Below are 19,782 nucleotides of genomic sequence, written 5' to 3' on the forward strand. Positions count from 1 at the left end.
ACATCTGCGATCCCGCTTTACACGAGTATGTTGCGCATACCCTCGGGTATGCCCATCGTACAACCAAAATGCAAATTTTTTTCCAAAAGGGACCAATTATGGAACTTTGATAAAGTTAAGAGCTAGAAATGATAATACCTGATAATCGGATGTTACATATATGACAGGATGTAGATGTACTATCGTATGTTGATTATGCAAGTAGGCTAGCAAAGACTTTTGCATGCTAATTGTTTAACTATATGATATGTTGATATGTTATGTTAAGGGGTTAATGGTGTTGGGTTTTATAGAATACAAAACATTGTACAATGCGGAAAAAAATTAATATTTAATAGAGTACAAGCATTCTATAAAAAATTTATGTCATATGCTTTGATAACAACATACAATGAACAACAAAACTTAACTTAATCCCTAGTGATATCAAATTCATCAAGTTGAGGTTACATACCTTTGATTTGTTGTAGTAACCAAATCACTTCAATTCCATTGTAGTGTTGGTCTTGGAAAGCTTAGCACCAAAAGTATGACTGCCTCTAATGGCTCATACCCAAACCCTAGCACCAAGAACATAAGAGGAGAGTGAGAAGAAAGAAAATTCGTTCATATACTCCTTGGAATGAATGACCACGAAATTTAATACCCAAGGGGTCCTATTTATAGTTTAGGCAACTTAGGTACAAAACAATATTTGAATAATTAAATAAAGGATTTAATCCCAAATTAAATCCTTTCCTTATTAGCAATTAAGAGGCTTCTGGAAACCCTAAGAAAGGATCCAAAACTGTCCATGCCATGGACTATTCTAGAATTGCCTATTTTGTTCAACTATTGAACAATTACAATTCACCTCTTGCACATTTAATTAATTTCAATTAATCATGAATTAAATCCAGATTAATTCTGATTAATAATTAATTAATATTTTCCAATTGATTTCACATTAATTTAATAATCATATAATAAATTAACAACTCAATTATCTATTTCCAATTAATATATTAACATATAATATATTAGCAAATTATTTATTACAGTTTGTTAATCATATAATAAACTAAAAAATTATTCTCTCTCTCTAAAATGTTATTTCTTTCAGTTATTAGTTTTTTAGAGCTACCCAAAAGGATCTTGCTTTTAATTCGAGAATATACCAGTTATTGGTATAGACACCTTAATCCAACAAATTGTGGATTGATAGTTTGATACTGGAGTCGAGAGACTAAATTACCCGATATTGATGACTAGATTGATGGACTTTAAGCATAACATCAACACTATGGTGTTCATGAAATCATAATTGCTTGGATCTAGTTTTTCTATTTTGAACATGCAATAAACTTCCAAGACTTACAAACCCTAGATCTAATATACTATAATCGAAATTAGGGTTTAGATATTACCTTTAATTGTTATGTAGCAATAACAATCTATTCCTTCTTTTAATTGGCTTCAAAAAGTTTAGTGCCTCTCACCTCTAATGGAGTCACAAACACCACTAAGCAACTAGATGAAGAAAAGAAGAGGAAGGAGCAGCCAAAATCGTCCAGAAACCCTAAGGGTTAGTTAGCCACGTTTTGGGGGCTTAGGGGCTCCTTAAATAGGTAGGCTATTAGGGTTATCTAATAAGGAAACCCTAATTTGATTGCTTAAGCCCTAAGCAGCCCATGGACTCCTTCTGGAACATACATTGGAAGAAAATCATATGGCCTTCCCTAAGGGTTAGTTAGCCACGTTTTTGGGGCTGAGGGGCTCCTTAAATAGGTAGGCTATTAGGGTTATCTAATAAGGAAACCCTAATTTGACTGCTTAAGCCCTAAGCAGCCCATGGACTCCTTCTGGAACATACCTTGGACGAAAATCATATGGGCTTCCCATATATTTCGTCCAACCTATTATTCCAAGGTGATCCATAGCCCAATTGCAATTATCTTATAATTACAATTCCAGACCCTTAAGTTTAATTAATCTCTTTTAGCCACAAAATTAATTCTTGACTAATATTAATTAAACAATATGATTTCTCCTTTAGTATATTATTCTTATAATATATTAATAAATCATAATTAAACCTTTTTCTCCTTAATTCATCCTACATATTGCTATGGTGAATGCAACCCAAAAGGATCATGCTCATAATCGGGTCAAGTACATACTAAAATAGTTATGGACTTAGACACTAATCCAACATAGATGGCATGGTAGCCATTAGTTGTCGTTGATGGGTAGACGGCACGAGAGTCGTTAGTTGTCATTGTTCAGGTGGATCGGCATTGGAGTGAGAGCCTTTATTTATATGCATTGTATGTGTATTTCAGTATGTGATATTTTGAAAACTCACTAAGCTTTGTGCTTAGAGTTATTGATTAAATGTTTTTCAAGTAGTTTCTCTAATCATGAGAATGCTCTAGTTTGACTATACCTTATGCACATTGCTTTTTATTTAAGACATAGACTTCCAAGGTTTGATGATGATTTTATACATTTTGATGATATGGTTTGATGATGTTCGAAACAATTTTCTACTTAAATTTTTATGAAAAATATTTTGGTTTATTTACGCTATGTTTTTAAAAGTAAATTTTGGTTTGAAAATTGAAACGTTACATACAACTGACAAAGTTAAGGGGCACTACTTCTTAGTATTATAGCAACTAAGGGGCACTACTTCTTAGTATTATAGCAACTTAACGAGTTGTAACTTGATCTTTTTACTATCTTCCAACTACATGTCACTAAATTGTTAAGCGGTTTAGGGCCATACGTTTCATGTCATTGGCCTACAACACATACATAACCATCCTCTTTGTCGGATGGAAACTCTTAGTTTGATAAGAACCAAGACATGAACAGTTTGCTTTTAATCATTCCACATTTTGTACTTCGTAATATGAAATATACATGGCATCCCACATGGATATATTACCTTCCACATAATATACGAACAATTTATGAGATTTTGCAAATGGTACAATAGAAACAACAACAAATAGACCTAGCGAAACATTTGAATTAAAAAATTATCTATCTAATTCAAAATTCTAAAAACATTTGTTTTGAGGGAAAAACATCTTTAATACTTATAATAGAGTTTGAAATCGAAGCTGTTATCACGAACAAATTGTGCAGTTGTTTTTCCTAACAAAAATCATGTGGGCAAGGCTAAGTTTGTAACTTGAGCAGTTTTAACTTTTAAGTTTTAATGGGAACTTATTGTATTTGTTTATGAAAAATGATTGGTTATTATCCCTACAAATAATCACATTTATAGCTAAATTGCTCGAAATAAAAAAAAAAAACCTTATTTATGATTGATAATCTAATATGATTAAAGAGGATAACCGTACCTATAGCTAAAATTGACATGTAAAATCGATATAAGTGAAAACAGAAAGTCAATGGTGGCCTCCTCTCCGATGATAAAATGAACGAATGAGAGAGAGAGAGAGAGAGAGAGAGCACCTTATCTTCTTCCTTCGTGTTGAGCTGCAAACAACTCCCACCCAAGAAAATAGCTTCATGTCCTTTCTGTACTTCATAAACTTCTGAAGCTTTTACAGGTGCAAGTCAAAGTCGGATAGTTGTTGAGATTTCAGTGAAGGTTGTTCATGGTCCTAGGCTTTAAATCCAATACTGTTACAGGAACAAGATCAGAAGACTTGTTTCGTTTTTGGTGTTCGCGAAGTATCGTTAGACTGAGATATTTTGTGTTGATTATAGATTTATAGTACAAACTCAATTGAGTTTGTATTTTTTTTTTCTTTCGATTTTTGATTAGCGCCGGCGTTTCAGAGGATGAATCATTGTGTTCCTGATTTTGAAGTGGACGAAGATTACTTGCTTCCGGCTTCTTCAAGTTTGAAAAGGCACAAGAAATCAGCAATGTAATTTCATTTGTTCGATTCGAATTGATGATTTCTCTGTTCATGGTGATTTAAAATTGAAATTAAGATTCTGTATTAATTAAAGGTTGATTTAAATTTTGAATTGTAGGGGCGATGAAGATATAATGGAGTTACTATGGCAAAACGGTCAGGTCGTAATGCAGAGCCAAAGCCAGAGATCCGTCGTCGGCAACAAAAAGTCGGAAACGATGCCGTCTGCCGCCACTCGAGAGATCAGATCCGGTGTTATCGAGGAAGAACCGACGCCGTGCAATCTGTTCATGCAAGAAGACGAGATGGTCTCTTGGCTTCATTACCCAAACGATGACAACTCTTTAGACCTCTACCTTCATAATAACGAGATCATGTATCCTGTTCTTCCTTCGTCGGCTCCGGTCACCACCGCGTCTACCTCCTTACCACCGCCGCCACCGGTAGTTACTATTCCATCATCTCGGCCTCCGATTCCTCCCTTGAAGCGCGTGGAAGAGGAACCAAGCCAACCTAAGTTTGCAAATTTCTTGCATTTCTCGAGGCCTAGTAAAGGAAATTTAACCGGATCAGCTCCATCGAGTTCGAACAAGATATCGCAGGCGACGGTTGTGGAGTCAAACAATCGGTCGGCGGCTGAAGCTCTCCAATCTAGGGCTTCACACGTAACGGAGAGTGCCGCGTTTGTCTCCGGCGCGAACGTAGAGTGCCGCAGTTTTGGTGGTGCAGCAGGTACATCGATCGCCGGACAGGAACCAGAGACGTGTGATCTCAGCGAGTCCTCATCTCCGGTTACAGGCGGCTCAGGAGCAAGTGCGAGCGTGGAGCCGTCGTCTCGGAAGCCACCGCCGGCGACGGATAATCGGAAACGCAAGGGCAGAGACACTGACGACACAGAATGCTACAGCGAGGTAAACGACAATTACCCTTGTGCAATCATAGACTTGTACATTATTAGCATTAATGATGCAATCTCTAACAGTAACTAATATCTATCTGTTGCTATAAATTAACAATCAAACAAATAAAATTAGTTGTATACATAAAATCAGTTATTAACCACTAAATTTGATTAGTAAAAGGTGTTTAGAATATTTATAAATATAAAATAAGATATTTTAAGTCAACTATCGTCTATCAGTATCTTCTAATATGTATCAATGATTGAAGATCTAATTATGCATTAAAATCTTACTTAAAATGGAAAACCGTTTTGCTAACTTTTTTGGAGAAGATCCAATAATTCGAACTTGTTAATCAGATACTAAAATTAAACTATATTAAATAAAAATAGCAATTTTTTTTCTTTGGAAAGAAAGAAAAATTATAAGTTTTGCTCAACAATCAACATCTCACTTCTTTGATCTCTATAAATTATGTTGCAGAAAGCGTAAAGAATTGCATTTCCGATATATGCTTGTCACTCGAGTGTTATGAATTAAAGTAATTTACCATATTTGGTTAGGCCAATAAAATTCCGGTTCGTGTAATTTGAATTTCTTGTTACTCGAGTGTTATTGCGTCGTTTAGCAACAGCGCCCAGACGAATCCATGGAATGCAAGTTTCGATGCACCTTCGGGCTTGCTGCAAAATAACGCCGTCTTCACACGTGGTCTTTAATATTGACACGTGTGCCATGTGGGCCACCACAAACTTTAAATCACTTTCATACATTTTTTAGAGATAACATCATGAATCACGATCTTTTATTTTCATCCATCAAAATTTTCTGCAATATGTGTAAGAATTTTTCCCCATTTAACTGTTTTTTTTTTCTTTATAAAAAAATAAAATAAATAAAAGATGCGTTTTACAGACTATTAAAAAAGTCCATCACGCATTATTCTGTTTCACTTATTTGCCTTATCTATTTTAGGCATGAACAATTATATGTGCTACAACATAAAAAAACATTCAGCAGTGGCTGTTTGTTCCTTTACAATAATTGCTACAACATACAAGCATGATCATTATCATCTTTCATCAATGAGATATCTTTTTTTATATATAACTTTTTATGGTTAAATTATATCATTAATGTTTAAAACGAACAATACAATAGTCTTTCTTTATTACTTACTATACGCATAATCATTTTTCACGTCACGCACGGATTAAGAACACCATTCAATTCAATGGTCTAGCTTGTGCAGGTTGTACGTTTCTAATTATGGATATGTATAGTACAAGTGCTACATGTTTTAACATTCTAGTCTTACGAGTACCATGTACTTGAGTACATACATGCTTTATAGTTCGATCCTTTTTGTCCTCGGTGCTATCATGCATGTTCCATTTTGTATGCTTGAATTTGGGATCTTGAATGTCAAGTCACCTTTTTCAGATTAAGATGCACGATTCACACACACTTGATTTGTCCATCTTGTTGCTGCATGCACATATATATATATATATATATATATATATATATATATATATATATATATATATATATATATATATATATATATATATATATATATATATATATATATATATATATATATATATATATATATATATATACAATACATATGGTACAAATGCGGCGTGCATTTAATTTAATTACAGCACGTGAGTAATTAATGTGTGTTTTGGTGGTATTTTTTTTTATTTGCAGGATGCCGAGTTTGAGTATCATGATACAAAGAAGCAGTCACGTGGATCAAATATGTCTACCAAGAGGTCACGTGCTGCGGAAGTACACAATCTCTCAGAAAGGGTTTGTAATTAATTGTGTTTCTGTTAGTTGCATTTTAGAGTCTCTCTGGTTTGTTAATTCATGGTATTTTACGTGAGCAAATTCTTTTAAAATATAGAGACGTCGAGATAGAATTAATGAAAAGATGAAGGCCTTGCAAGAACTAATACCCCGCTGCAACAAGGTACCCATCCTAAGCTTACACATGTTTTCTTTGAGTTTAATTGTCTATTAAATACTGGTTAATTTTGTTAGTTTTTTACTTTGACGCTCTAGCTGAAAAGTAAGCTTTTAGCTTATACAATTAGTTATAAGCCATCTCAAATAGTCTATCAAAAAGCTATTTTTGGTGTCTCAACAAACACTAAATTGCAATAGGCTAATTAAAGTGCATGGCTTATGCGCCAAACACAGCCTTAATCGACTTAATCTAAAATATTGTTTAAACATCATTTATTCATGTACACATGACACATCAACTGACGACCTATATAATACTTGTTTATCATTTCTGAATGCTAGTCTGATAAAGCTTCAATGTTGGATGAGGCCATCGAGTATCTGAAATCACTTCAAATGCAAGTGCAGGTATATTATATGTATATAAAAGATTCCATTTGTTTTTTTATTTCTTCCATCATATATATTATTGGTTCCTTTCATACTCTATACTTGTACAATCTAAGTCTCTGAAAGTTCCAATTTTTTTTGTAATCTATATCTGTGTTTACAAATAATTTTCATATAAGATAGATGACATATAATTATATATAATGCAGATGATGTCGATGGGATACAACATGGTTCCAATGATGTTCCCAGGTGTGCAGCGATACATGCCAACAATGGCCCCCATGGGAATGGGAATGGGAATGGGAATGGGAATCGGAATGGGAATGGATCAAGCCCAAGTCGGAATGAACCGCCCCATGATTCCATGTCCAACAATGCAACCAAATCATCAAGGTGCAGCAGCAGCAGCAGGGGTTCATGTGGGTGGTCCACGTTTTCCAGTTCCACCACGAGGGTTTCAAATGCCACAGCAGGTCCCTGTCCCTGTCATGGGTCCCGCAGCTGCAAGATCAAGTCAAATGGCTAACGTTAACCCCATCATGAACTCATTTCCTCCAAACCAACCACGCTTTCCATTCCCTGTAGATCCATATCAACAGTACATCGGTCTCCCCCAAACACAATTACCACAACCTCCTCAGGTACAATTACAATTACCATTCAATCAAAAAACAACACGTGTAACTGTAATCCATCCACTTAATTTTCACCAAATTACACAAATAACATTACCACTTTCAGTTCACCCACTTAACCAAAGGGCTTCTAACCCAATAGTATCCAGCATTGCTCTCCTTTTTTGAGGTCGAGGGTCCAAGTCGTGGAGTAAATTTGTTGTTGGAAAAAAAAAAAAAGACATTATACTTATTTTGACCTGTTTTTCCTAGTTACCAACTTTGAAATTAGGCCAAAATATCGATTTTGCTACTCATTCATCTATTGTTTTTCTAATCGGTTCAGCCAAAATTTAGTTAAGTGGATTAATCATACGTTTGAGTTATGGAGTCTGATATAGACTGCTACTAAAACTTAGGAATGGGTCCCGCGCTATACACAGATTTTGATGTAATTTGTATACTTCATTAAAGAATTAATAATTCTACTAAGCACGATTACTCCAATCATAGGAATCATATACATTATTCTGTTCTTTTTTTCCATTGTATGCATGTCATTCAAAACGCTAACAATTGTTTTCCTGTATCTTAATCTCTTTCAAACCGTTAATGGTTTAATCACTTTAAAAAATAGTTAGCGAAATCAATAAAATATTAATTGAGCAAACGGTGTTTGTGCAGAATCTTACATGCACGCCAAACAGCAACAAAGATGTTAGGGAGCCGAGCCGTCAGTGAAGCGGTAATTAATAAGCCGATGAGCCTTTTGTGGTGTAAGATTGCCATTTGAAGATGTATGTACGTGGTCGTGGGCTATTTGCCTAATTAGTGGAGAGGTCAGTTTGGGAAATCACAGGCTCTAATTAGCCGACTAAATTTTGTAGTTAATTAAAAAGGCCAGATGATGCATGCATATTAATGCATATATATGTGATATATATGTAACATATATAGTTGACGTGTAAATTATACGATGATAGACATGTTTTTTCTGTTCTATCTAGTATATGCATCAAGGAACCAATCAGAGTGATTCCCCACTTCCAACAATTGAGTCATTGAGATAGATGCAATTAAAGACCAATTTCTCTAAGAAGAACATTGTGTATATTTATATTATTTATGATGGAAGAAATGTTTTGAAATGCTCTAATTATTTAACTGCTCTCTTTTGATTTTAGTAATTTTTTAACAGGAATCCGTAAGCCAAGAACAACGTACTGATAGATGATTTTACACGATTTTTCTTGGAACAGAAATAATTTAAATCAAATTTCTCATATAAATGAAAAAGCTGATTTCCAAGGCCTAAATAAAGGAATTTGGGTATGAACTCCGTCTTTAGGTTTTGCCGTAACCTTTCGGTTCATCAATAAACCAAAAAGCTTAACAAACCTCTAATACAGTAAAATAAAAATAAAAAGTTTAATGCTTATACTAATATCAATTTATAGAGTAAATGAATAAAATAGTATGGAAAAAAATGAAAAAAAAATTATCTGTTAAGCTTGTAAATTTACAAACAATGTGAAAAAGCTCTTTGAATTAAGAGGGTGTTTAGATAGAGAAAAAAATGGTGTTTATAAATTTAATCATATCACAATAAGCTAACTTTAAGTGTTTAGATAGGAATCATTAAAAATCAACTTATTGTGGTAGGGATCTAAATAAACTGATTAAGTATCTTCCCCTTGCTTATTACTTATTGCTTATTTTAATAAGCTAATAAACAATAAACTAATAAGCTATAAACTAATTTATCAAAACACTTTTTAAATTTGAAAAGCTTACACAGAAACTTATTTTGACTTTATATAGTTTATTTGTGTAAATAAGTTGTGGAAAAAGCTTATAGTGTGGATGCTATTAATAGATTAAAAGTTGGATTCTAATGAGGTTCGATTGCTCTTTTACATTCATTTTTGTTGTCTATTCCTGTGAAAGACGACTTCTTTGTTCTTAAGAATGTAGCCTTTTTTCTTGTGGGTGGTATTACATGCATGTGATTTAAGAATCTGTGTTCACTTTAAATCCCGGAATATATCCCTTTTATATCATTCGATAGCAAAGGTGTACCAGCAAGTTGACAACTTGATTTGGACCTAGGACTACCCATTTTGGGTTAAGACGATCTAAATGTGATAGCAAACTTTAAACAATAAACATGTTTTAGAATGTAAATATACACACAAAGTGTGACAAATAATAAAAACATATACTAACTCGGTCGTTCTAAAAAAATAACATTATTAAGTTTTAAATAAAGGGTTACTATATCTTTAATTCTTTATAGAAGTGTGCTTCTACTTTTTTATAGGGGCAACTAATATTTTCAAGTTTAAAATCAAACAAAATAACTTTAAAAATAATCACGAAAATAGGATTACAAGAAATTGAGAACTACAGAGAAATAAACTAATTTTTGGGGATTTACCGAAATGATCACTATTTCCGAAACTAGTATTTCAGATTTAGATAACATAGTACTTTTTTATAATTTTTACCAAACACTTATTAAAACAAACAAAAAATACCACCTCAAATCCGAACACTATTTCTTCAACTAAATGACATGTTTTATATTCTTGTATTCATAATTTATTTTACTTTTCTTATGTTCTTTAACTTTTTGTCGAATTTTAGTAAAAAAAACATTTTCTCTACGTTTCGAATGTTGATCACCATATTTCGGATATGTTCTTGAAATTTTTGATTAACTTTTTTATGTCTGCAATACTTTGTTCGAAATCCAATATCCGCAATCCGAACTTGAATCTGAAATATATTTATTTATAGAAAATAGTTATCAGTGACATAAGGTTGGTATGAAATTAGTCTAAAATGTTTTGTTTCAAGCACATTTTAACAAATCCGAAAAAATAACTTATTTTCACATGGTGTCAGGTTTCTTACGGTCATTATTATTATTATTATCCCTATAATTATTATCCAAATTATTATATGAGTTACAGAAAACTTAGAATCATGTTATTTACCTAAAACTAAAAATAGCTAAATATTAGAAATCTTAAAAACCAAAAATGTTGGAAACAGAGTCGAACTAAAGAATTTGAGCTTGACTATTTAGCCAAAATTTCATAGGTTGTTGATTATTTGTCAAGACATTGTGATAAATAGGGATGACAATTTGTGACACGAACACGAAATAAAATTGGGACAAAATTGAAATACAAAATCGTATTCGGTGCAAAATTATACATAAAATTGACACAATTTAGCATTTGCTTGTCATGTTTTTCGTGTTATGTATGATTGAGTATCAATTAAATGAACTAATTATTATGTTATGTTATCTTTGTCGTGTTGTGTTATGTTTGTCATCTTTAATTTGTTCGTTTTCATCTTAGTAAAAAAACACGACATCGTGTTGTGTCGTATTCGTATTACGTAAAACATTGATGTTTCGTGTCACAACAAGAAATACACGCTCTAGGGACGACACTTGAGAATATGCGTTTTTGTCATCGCTAAAGAATCATGTCGTACAAAGGTGTCGCTAAAGGGTTTGATCGGTGATCCATATGAATGGGTCTAGATCAATTTTTGTCCCTACGATTGCATCTTGATCCAACGGCTGGGATTAGCTTTGTTCACACCAATATGGATGACACCATTTGTGACGGCATTGTCACTGCTAAAGGTCGCGAAAAATGGGCGCGTGAATTTCCCTCCAAATTGTCATCTCTAAAGATTCAAAAGGCGTCCCCCCTAAAGGGTTCCACCTTTTGTTCCTCACCAGGTCGCAGAACCTAATTACTCTTCCATTTGTCTCTCATTTTCCGGTGACAATTAGTGAAGCGTTTTTCCGACTACTTTGTAATTTCCGTCGCAGAAACCACCAGTGCATCCCACTTCTTCCACCGGAGGGATTTCCAGCTTCTCACTGGCGTATAATTATCTTAGTTCTAACTGGATCCAACTTTATGGGTAACAAAATTTTAAAACTGTTATTTGATCACACCAGTATAATTATTTTGACCCTTCTTGATAACGTTCTTCATGTTCTTGGTTATAGTTAAAGTACTCCGGTTTGAAAAAAAATATGAATTTTCTTAAAACTTTTTGTGTAAAGTATCATGATCGTTATTACTCATATGCATATGATTTAATAACAAAACCATTAAGTTTGATTTTCAGAGTTTTATGGTTACTACAATATTATTTTCCACGGGTTTATTTATTTATTTATTTTTCTTCAACGTCTTAAATGTTTAAAAATGAGAATTTTGTACAACTGAATCTCCTCAGGGTCGATCCACTAGAAATTTTTTTTTTCTTCTTCCTTGCGAAAGAGAATTTGGACAACTTGAAAACCTACAATATTGTTCATAATGTTTTTTTATTTAAACAAGAATCACAACGAATATATGAGTTGTACTGGGCTTGAACCTCCACAATTGGATCGGAAAGAATAGGAAATTGATGACATTCTTCGCTGAAGTTGTTTTCTTGCCTGCTACAAATCTGAAAAATCGTCCACGCTTGTATGGCCTTTGAAGAGGCTGCATTTCTTTTTTTTAGAGGCTAATATCAGTAGGGGTCAAAACAGTTTACGAAAGGTTAGAGAATGGTATTTTCAGAATACTTATATAAGTTGAATCAATCATGGGAAACGGGTTAATCCATGGTATTTTAAAAACAAAACTCAAAGTGCATTACCTTCATATAATATATTTTTAGTACATTGGTATATATGAAAATATAGATAGTTTGTTATCCTATTATGTCATTATACCTTTGTGTATATTATGATGGAAGAAATGTCTTGAAATGTTCTAATTGTTTAACCAATCTTGTTTTGGTTTTAGTAATTGTTTCAGTTATTTTCAAACCAAAATAACCGAGTTGCCGCCTGAAATATCATGTCACTGATAGATGATTTTAAGCGATTTACTCATGGAACAGAAATAAATAAAATAAAAACGCCGAATTCAAAGTCGTAAATGAAAAAATACGGGTCCATGTCAAGACTTATGTTTGTGGGGTTTTAAACGCAGAGCTACGACTAATAGTTTAAAGTTATAAATTAAACAAAATAACTTATAATCACTACCAAAAATATTATATGATTGGTTGAAACTACAAGACCAAAAAAAGATTACATAAGCCAACATGTTTAAGCTAACGAGTCAAAGTTCCTATCAAGGTAAACTCATACACCTATAGCTGTTGATCCCCAGATCTATTTACCATTGACAAAATCTAGCAATAGAGAACAACGAGAAACATATTAATTCTAAAACAAAAACATATTCGCACCATTTTATCGATTTAGCTAGCGAACTATTATTTATTTGTCGATTTAGCTACTTCATAATTATTAAGATTAGAATCATAGAAAAGATAATAGTTCAGTGGCTAAATCGATAGAATGATGAATTTTCAAAATACAAGGGCCTTTTTTTCCCTTAACTAAACGATGATAAAAGATGACACCTTTTCAGTGAACAGGCGAAACACTTCTTGTTCCATTGCTTTATCAAGTTCCTAAAAGATTTGAAAAACAACAATCAGTGTTGCTTTGATTTGTTGTGTTGTTAATTTATCAATTTAAAACTAAAAAAATAAGGAGAGCAAATAATATATATCACTTACAGTTCGAGTGTCTGCAGAACAATCTATTTTGCGTATGAGTTTCTGCAGATCTTCATCTTTCAGAGCATCACGGATTTCAGTACAAGAAGCTGAAGTCAAAAATCTTATACTTGTAAACAATGAGTGTCTTTTAGTGGAATTAATAAGGTTAATATGCAAATCGAATTAAGAGAGATGTAAACTGACACCGAGTAACATGGTCAACTTTTCAGTCAAAATATACACAGAAGAAAGCATGCATACCTATGCACTCTAGTTGGGATTGTGGTAAAACATCATCATCAACATCAACATAACATGGTCTATCCACATCAATTGGTGAAGTACTTGTGCCTGTATTTATAAATACAAGGTGGAGAATTGTAACTACATTGCTATTATGTACATTGTTACAATGGGTAAAGAAAATTGAATTATGTTGCTATATGGTGGCTAAAGAAATGTAACTATGTAAGTACATTGTTAGTATGAGTAAATGAAAAGTGCAGTATATTGCTATTTCCTGCACTTTGCCCTTTTTAAATTCTACATATTTGAAGTATGAGTTGCAAGATTCCCTCCTCCTAAAGATTAGTTTTTAAACTTGCACTTACTACACACAAATATGTTTATAGAGTTGAGATCACTCTGTGTGTTACTAAATCGAGTAAAGGAAATACAAGTAACCATACTTGTATCGGTCTCAGGAGCAGGAACTTGTTTAACACATGGAGTTTCTGCAAAAACATAAATTTCTTCAGAACCTAAACAATAACTGATTTGGCGAGAAAACAAGTTTGAGACTGAACACTAGAACAATCCAGAAACGAAGGGAATCGCAATTGGCAGGTAGAAGAGATTGAGTACCTTTATGTTTCTTAAAACAGACGAGAGAACAACTGTAAAAGAAATCAAGTGAGAGAATATGATCGAATACGCATAAAAACCCTAAATCGTAGGAACACAAAGTTGAAGTTGAAGGTAACGATGAACTTACTAGGGAATGAGACAGGAAGGACACTTGTATTTGGATACTGCTTTCTCACATACTTTACAGTTTTTTTTAGGTGGTGTAGCTGACTCTTTAGGTGAAGGTCCTTTCTTTGGTTTCCCCATTCCGATCAGACCTAAGCAGATGACTCTATATCTATTCTATATCGATAGTCCGGACTCCGGCAGTGGCAGCGGCAGTTGGTGGCAAGGCAAACCAGGGGGAGAATGAGATATAGTAGTAGGCGCCGCCGATTGAGCCGGGAACATGTATATGAAGAACAGAAGGTTTGTCTGTGGTTTTAGCGTGTTTAGGATAAATAATAATTACGAATAATATAAAAAGATAACGAAACATTGTAATTTAAAATTTTCTGCAATAAAAATAGCCAAATAGGCAAACGAGCCGAATGTTTATTTTATTTGAGACGAATTTGATCAAATTGAGTAAAAAAACATGTTAAAAACGTATGTGATATAACAGATAAAATATTGGGTTATAAGAATTAGGTGGCGTTTGGTTCGTAGAATTTTTTTTAAAGGAATTGAATCTTACAAAGAAATTGGAATACAAAGGAAATGAATTGGAATTTGATATGTGTTTGGCTGACATGAAAATGAATGTGATTTTTGTTTAGTTTGTTGATTTGTCAAAGGAGAGATAATTTAATCAAGTATTTGATTGTGTTTTGAGAGAAGATGGCGTGGATGATTTGTATATGGAAGGAAGGTCAATTTTATCTTTTTTATGAAAGATATCTCATGGAATCTATTTTCTTGATGATTTACTAGAGAATTGTAATTCACTCAAATATGGAATATAATTTTAATTAAGGAAAACAAATTCCTTTTCTTTGGTAAGCCAAACACACTTTGCTATGGATTTTAAATTTCTTTTCCTTCAAATTCCTTAAGAATCCATGAACCAAACGACATCATCTACCATGTTTTTGGAGCCTTATTGGATATAACAGGTAAAACGTACAGACCTATTTTAAAGTTTTTTATTATCTAATTCACCACTTATTTTTATTTGTGTTTTTATTGACCATTCAAATATATATTGAATGAACAATATACTATAAAACTTTGAACATGGAACCCTTTATATTTTTTATTATATTTTATTTTTATCCCTTTATTATGTTTTAGTTTTAAATATTTTACATTTCTATAACTACTTAATTATTTCTACCATAGTTTTTGTTTTTTATTTATGATGTGTTTATATATTAATTTATAATGATAACCTTAATTTAAAATATTTATATTAAAATTTAATATGTTTAAAAAACAACCAAAAAGTTTTACGTAACATTTTAAATAGATTATAATCAATAAGTTAAATTCATAAAAAAAAACTATTGAAAAAGTTCAACTATTTAATTTGAGATCAAAATTATTAGAATAGTAAGATGACAAAAATATAATGTCATAGTGTATTTTTACTATTGGAGGAGATGCTTTAAAATCAACCAACTAATTTAAAGAAACTAACAAAACTTAAGAGTCAACCACTTCAAAAAAAACCCGATAAAGATTAAAAGTCAACTAGTTTAAAAAAAATGAAAACGATTAAAGTTAAACTAGTTGATGGATTTTGGGTTTTAACCCATGGATTTAGGTCGGTTTTAAACAATTGGCTTGGCTCTTAATGGGTTCGGTTTCGTTTTATCGGTTTTTCGGTTTTGTTCATCCCCTAGGTTTTTATAATGATCAAATAATATACATAACGCAACCACATACAAAAACAATTATTAAGCGAGAGGCTGTAACGAGAGCAATATGAGTTATCATCAAATAAACATAAACAATCAAAAAAGAATATGGTGTCGAGCATTTTCACATATATAATCCTTCAGGTACACCCTCTTTCTTCTTGAACATAACCTTATCCTTTGCCTTCTTAAAATCCCCATGTGTCACCTAATTTAACCAAAACACCATCACCAGAAATTTAGTCCATATAAAAACATATACCATTTTAAACCCATTCACACTAACCTTCATTCTACGTTCTCTTAAAGCAAGTAATCCAGCCTCAGTACATATAGCCTTGATATCAGCCCCCGAGAACTCATCTTTCGTCATAACAAATTCTTCCAAATTAACATCATCCGCCAAAGTCATTCTTGATGTGTGTATCTAAAGTAACAAAATCATTAAAACACATAAACTAAAAAAAATATTAAAACACCCAATTTTTGTCCAAATTTACCTGAAAAATTCGCCTCCTGGTTTTAGTGTCGGGAAGGGGGAACTCTATCTTTCGATCGATCCGACCCGGCCTAAGCAAAGCCGGGTCAAGGCTTTCGATTTTATTAGTCGCCAAAATGACTTTGACATCACCTCTTGAATCAAAACCATCCAATTGGTTCAATAATTCCAACATTGTCCTTTGGATTTCACGTTCCCCTCCAGAGTGTGCATCATACCTGCATAGCAAACCAACAGGTAGGTACCACTGTGTTTGACTGAGACTGATGTCAATAGGACAAAACAGAGACTCCTAATCTCTTGTCTGCGTAAAAGACGTGAATGCCCTCCTGGTCATTGAAAATAACCCTAGAAAGTTTGTTAAATACCTTTTTGTACCAACGGCATCAATTTCATCGATGAATACGATAGATGGGGAGAGATCGTCCGCAACTCGGAAGAGTTCTCTCACCAATTTAGGACCTTCTCCAAGGTACTTTTGAATCAACTCGCTTCCAACAACACGTAAGAAAGTTGCGGACGTGGAGTTTGCCACTGCCTGAAAAAAAAAATTAATAAATAAATAAATCCGACTAGTGGTTACGGGATTAAGATGTAAGTAAAAAAGAAACAGTATCTTAGATTGACACAATAAGATAAGTTGAAGAGCAAACCTTTGCAAGCAAAGTCTTGCCTGTTCCAGGCTCACCATACAATATAACCCCTTTAGGAGGTTTGATTCCAATGTCTTCATATAGTTCTGGGTGAGTCAATGGGAGCTCTACTGCCTCTTTTATTTCTTGTATCTGGGCATCTAATCCACCAATATCAGCATATGATTCCAAAGGAGCCTTCTCAACCTTCATCACTGACACCATGGGGTCAACATCATCTTGTAGGAGCCCAACAACAGAAAGAACCTGACAATGTATAAAAAGACCCCATTACCACATTCATATAGCTTAATTTGCTTTGGGGTAATCACAGGTAGCTGAAAGATCCTTTCATTCCATTTCCATATATGGGATCGCAATCAATCATGCAATGTAATCGTTTCATTATCAAATGCTATAGTAAAAACTACTTATGCACTCGTCAATTATCAATATTTGATCTATTACTTCTGATCAGAACACTATTCCTGTTGCGATCACATCAATCGCTTTCAATTCCAATCAACTCAAACCCAATTCAATTAAAATGAAGGCTGTCTATAACTGGAATCAATTGAAAAGCTAATGCTTGAAAAGAAGAATGTTACCTTATTGTGCATCAAAATCGCACATCCAGGCTCCAATTGATCCTTGTCAACAAACGATAAAATACCAACGTAATACTCCGGTCCGACCGACGATGACACGATGGCGTGATTCTCATCAATAAGCTCCTCTAGATTACCAACGCTCATTGGTGTTCCACGAAGATCATCAACCTTAGACCTGTCTTCTTCAGTCTTCTCTTCCTGAGGCTTCAACCTTTCCTGATTGGCCACGAACTCCTCTTCCATTAACAAATAATCTTTGATTCGCTCGAGCTTTAAGAGCCGTAGCCTACATTTTGAATGTGGCGTAACCGTCGGTAACCGAGCGGCTGCCTCAGGTCCCTTCTGCTTACGTTGTTTCCGGCCAACTCGAGCAGGCGGCGCTGCCGGTTCGAATTTCTTCTCCTTTTTGTCGCCGTCGTTCTTGCGATCACCTGGCAAGCCTTGTCGGTTTAAACCGCCTGGAGTTCCTTGACCCATGGTGGTTTGCTCGTCACCGATAGGGAAATACGGATCGGAAATTGGGTTTCTGAAGGTTCTTCAACGTCTTTCTTTGCAAGAAAGCAGAGAGAATGGGAAATCACCGTCTAATGGTATATGTAGATCCACTCACGAGTGACGATTGTGTAAAATTCGGGTCGGTTTTCATCCTACCGATTATTTTTCGGGTTGTGGGCTTTCATTTCGAAATACTTGCTTCTTTTCCAGGCCTTCCAGGCTTATTGAACCGTTTTTCTTGTTTTTTTTTTTTATTTCTTTTTTTTTCTTTTTTTAAAGAAAAAAAAATGAGTGGTAATATATCTTTTTGCTTTGATATATTTAGTCATTGAATTCTTTTATCTATATTTGACCGTTAATTTTTTTTTATACATTTAGTCTTTATAACCAGCTATTTTAAGTTAAACAAAAAAAACTTAATAGGTTAATATAATTTTAGTTTGTATACATTTAGTTTTTAATGTTTTTGTACACATTCAATCTTTATGACTGGGTTCTTCAAGTTCTGCTCACGACATCTTACATGAGACAATCATTAATGAGGTGTTCTAATACATGACTCGTCTCCTACTTATATCACTAACCTAATTTACGAATCGGATAAATAATATTGTATTTTAAGAGATGGCATATTTATTAAAACAAATAATTATAGAAACTATAGGTATCTAAATTATAATGTAGTATTTTTTGTAAAAATATCAATATATGGATCTAATATGCAAAATATTGCAAACTATAAGGACTAAAAGTGTAAGGCACTATTTTTTGGAAATTAAAAACTAGACAGGCAAAAAATGTAATTTTGAAAACTTAAAACTAGAGGATCAAAAATGTAATTCATGCAAACTAAATATAATTCATGAAATTTAAAACTATAGGTGCCAAAAATGTTTTTTTTTTCTTATTTCCTTCTTTCAAATTAAAAAGTACATATATTAAAAGTCTAATACCCCCCCCCCCCCCCCCCCAACAAGTTGAGAAGAAAAAGAAGGTATCTGTCGGAGGAGGTACTCGCGTTTGATTAGCTAGTTGGGATGTAATAATTTACCAATTCAATGATTAGTAGTTGGTCTGAGAGGATGATCAACCACACAACCACACTGGGATTGAGACACGACCTAGACTCCCACGGAAGGCAGCAATGAGGAATTTTCCACAATAGGCGAAAGTCTGACAGAGTAATGCCACCTGGAGGTAGAATGCCCACAGGTCATGAACTTCTTGTCCCGAAGAAGAAGCAATGACTGCATCTAGGAATGAGTATCTACTACTCTATGTCAACAGTCGTAGTAATACATATTTTATCGTATAAATGGAATTACGCTTACTTGTTTTTTAGTCCGTGTGGTTATAGGATTTGCTATGACATTTTACCATCGTCCTATCGTTACTGATGTTTTGCTTTGTTCAATACATAATGATTGAAGCTAATTTTTGTTGGTTAATCTGAGTAGTTCATCGATGGACAA

The 19,782-nt window shown here is 33.5% G+C and overlaps 3 protein-coding genes across 5 annotated transcripts; 1 reads left to right on the forward strand and 2 right to left on the reverse strand.

The window, feature by feature from the left end:
- The first annotated feature begins 3,416 nt into the window (after positions 1-3,416).
- LOC111881309 (transcription factor PIF1) lies at positions 3,417-8,931 on the forward strand. The gene is made up of 7 exons (XM_023877721.3): positions 3,417-3,887; positions 3,997-4,789; positions 6,500-6,601; positions 6,699-6,764; positions 7,103-7,168; positions 7,360-7,794; positions 8,452-8,931. Exons 1-7 carry the CDS (start codon positions 3,799-3,801, stop codon positions 8,506-8,508), a joined length of 1,608 nt encoding a protein of 535 aa, XP_023733489.1. The 5' UTR covers positions 3,417-3,798; the 3' UTR covers positions 8,509-8,931.
- A 3,182-nt stretch (positions 8,932-12,113) lies between these two features.
- On the reverse strand, positions 12,114-14,748 carry LOC111881278 (uncharacterized). Of its 3 annotated transcripts, none has more exons than XM_042898274.2 (7): positions 14,363-14,748; positions 14,233-14,264; positions 14,058-14,102; positions 13,630-13,719; positions 13,387-13,475; positions 13,228-13,278; positions 12,114-12,293 (listed from the first exon to the last, which is right to left on the reverse strand). In XM_042898274.2, the coding sequence occupies exons 1-7, from the start codon at positions 14,479-14,481 to the stop codon at positions 12,135-12,137; spliced, it is 585 nt and encodes a 194-aa protein (XP_042754208.1). In that variant the 5' UTR covers positions 14,482-14,748; the 3' UTR covers positions 12,114-12,134. The 3 variants fall into 3 exon arrangements, with proteins under 3 accessions (XP_042754208.1, XP_023733465.1, XP_023733466.1); XM_023877697.3 differs by having other exon boundaries at positions 12,114-12,301; positions 14,363-14,729; XM_023877698.3 differs by lacking the exon at positions 12,114-12,293 and adding an exon at positions 12,792-12,993 and having other exon boundaries at positions 14,363-14,705.
- A 1,350-nt stretch (positions 14,749-16,098) lies between these two features.
- Positions 16,099-18,387, reverse strand: LOC111881238 (26S proteasome regulatory subunit 4 homolog A). The gene is made up of 6 exons (XM_023877654.3): positions 17,813-18,387; positions 17,226-17,471; positions 16,941-17,110; positions 16,574-16,790; positions 16,360-16,500; positions 16,099-16,281 (listed from the first exon to the last, which is right to left on the reverse strand). Exons 1-6 carry the CDS (start codon positions 18,290-18,292, stop codon positions 16,198-16,200), a joined length of 1,338 nt encoding a protein of 445 aa, XP_023733422.1. The 5' UTR covers positions 18,293-18,387; the 3' UTR covers positions 16,099-16,197.
- Between the last annotated feature and the right edge of the window lie 1,395 nt (positions 18,388-19,782).

This window comes from Lactuca sativa, chromosome 9 (assembly GCF_002870075.4).
Source record: "Lactuca sativa cultivar Salinas chromosome 9, Lsat_Salinas_v11, whole genome shotgun sequence".
Taxonomy (NCBI): Eukaryota; Viridiplantae; Streptophyta; class Magnoliopsida; order Asterales; family Asteraceae; genus Lactuca; species Lactuca sativa.

Excerpts from the sequence above, each read along its gene's own strand:
- LOC111881278 (XM_042898274.2), bottom strand. The coding sequence starts at position 14,481 with ATGGGGAAACCAAAGAAAGGACCTTCACCTAAAGAGTCAGCTACACCA. Across the intron at positions 14,103-14,232 it reads CTGTTTTAAGAAACATAAAG|AAACTCCATGTGTTAAACAA; the intron begins GTACTCAATCTC and ends ATGTTTTTGCAG. Across the intron at positions 13,476-13,629 it reads ATCCCAACTAGAGTGCATAG|CTTCTTGTACTGAAATCCGT; the intron begins GTATGCATGCTT and ends TTTTGACTTCAG.
- LOC111881238 (XM_023877654.3), bottom strand. The coding sequence starts at position 18,292 with ATGGGTCAAGGAACTCCAGGCGGTTTAAACCGACAAGGCTTGCCAGGT. Across the intron at positions 17,111-17,225 it reads GCAAGACTTTGCTTGCAAAG|GCAGTGGCAAACTCCACGTC; the intron begins GTTTGCTCTTCA and ends TTTTTTTTTCAG. Across the intron at positions 16,501-16,573 it reads CCAGGAGGCGAATTTTTCAG|ATACACACATCAAGAATGAC; the intron begins GTAAATTTGGAC and ends TTGTTACTTTAG.
- LOC111881309 (XM_023877721.3), top strand. The coding sequence starts at position 3,799 with ATGAATCATTGTGTTCCTGATTTTGAAGTGGACGAAGATTACTTGCTT. Across the intron at positions 4,790-6,499 it reads ACACAGAATGCTACAGCGAG|GATGCCGAGTTTGAGTATCA; the intron begins GTAAACGACAAT and ends TTTTATTTGCAG. Across the intron at positions 6,765-7,102 it reads TAATACCCCGCTGCAACAAG|TCTGATAAAGCTTCAATGTT; the intron begins GTACCCATCCTA and ends TCTGAATGCTAG.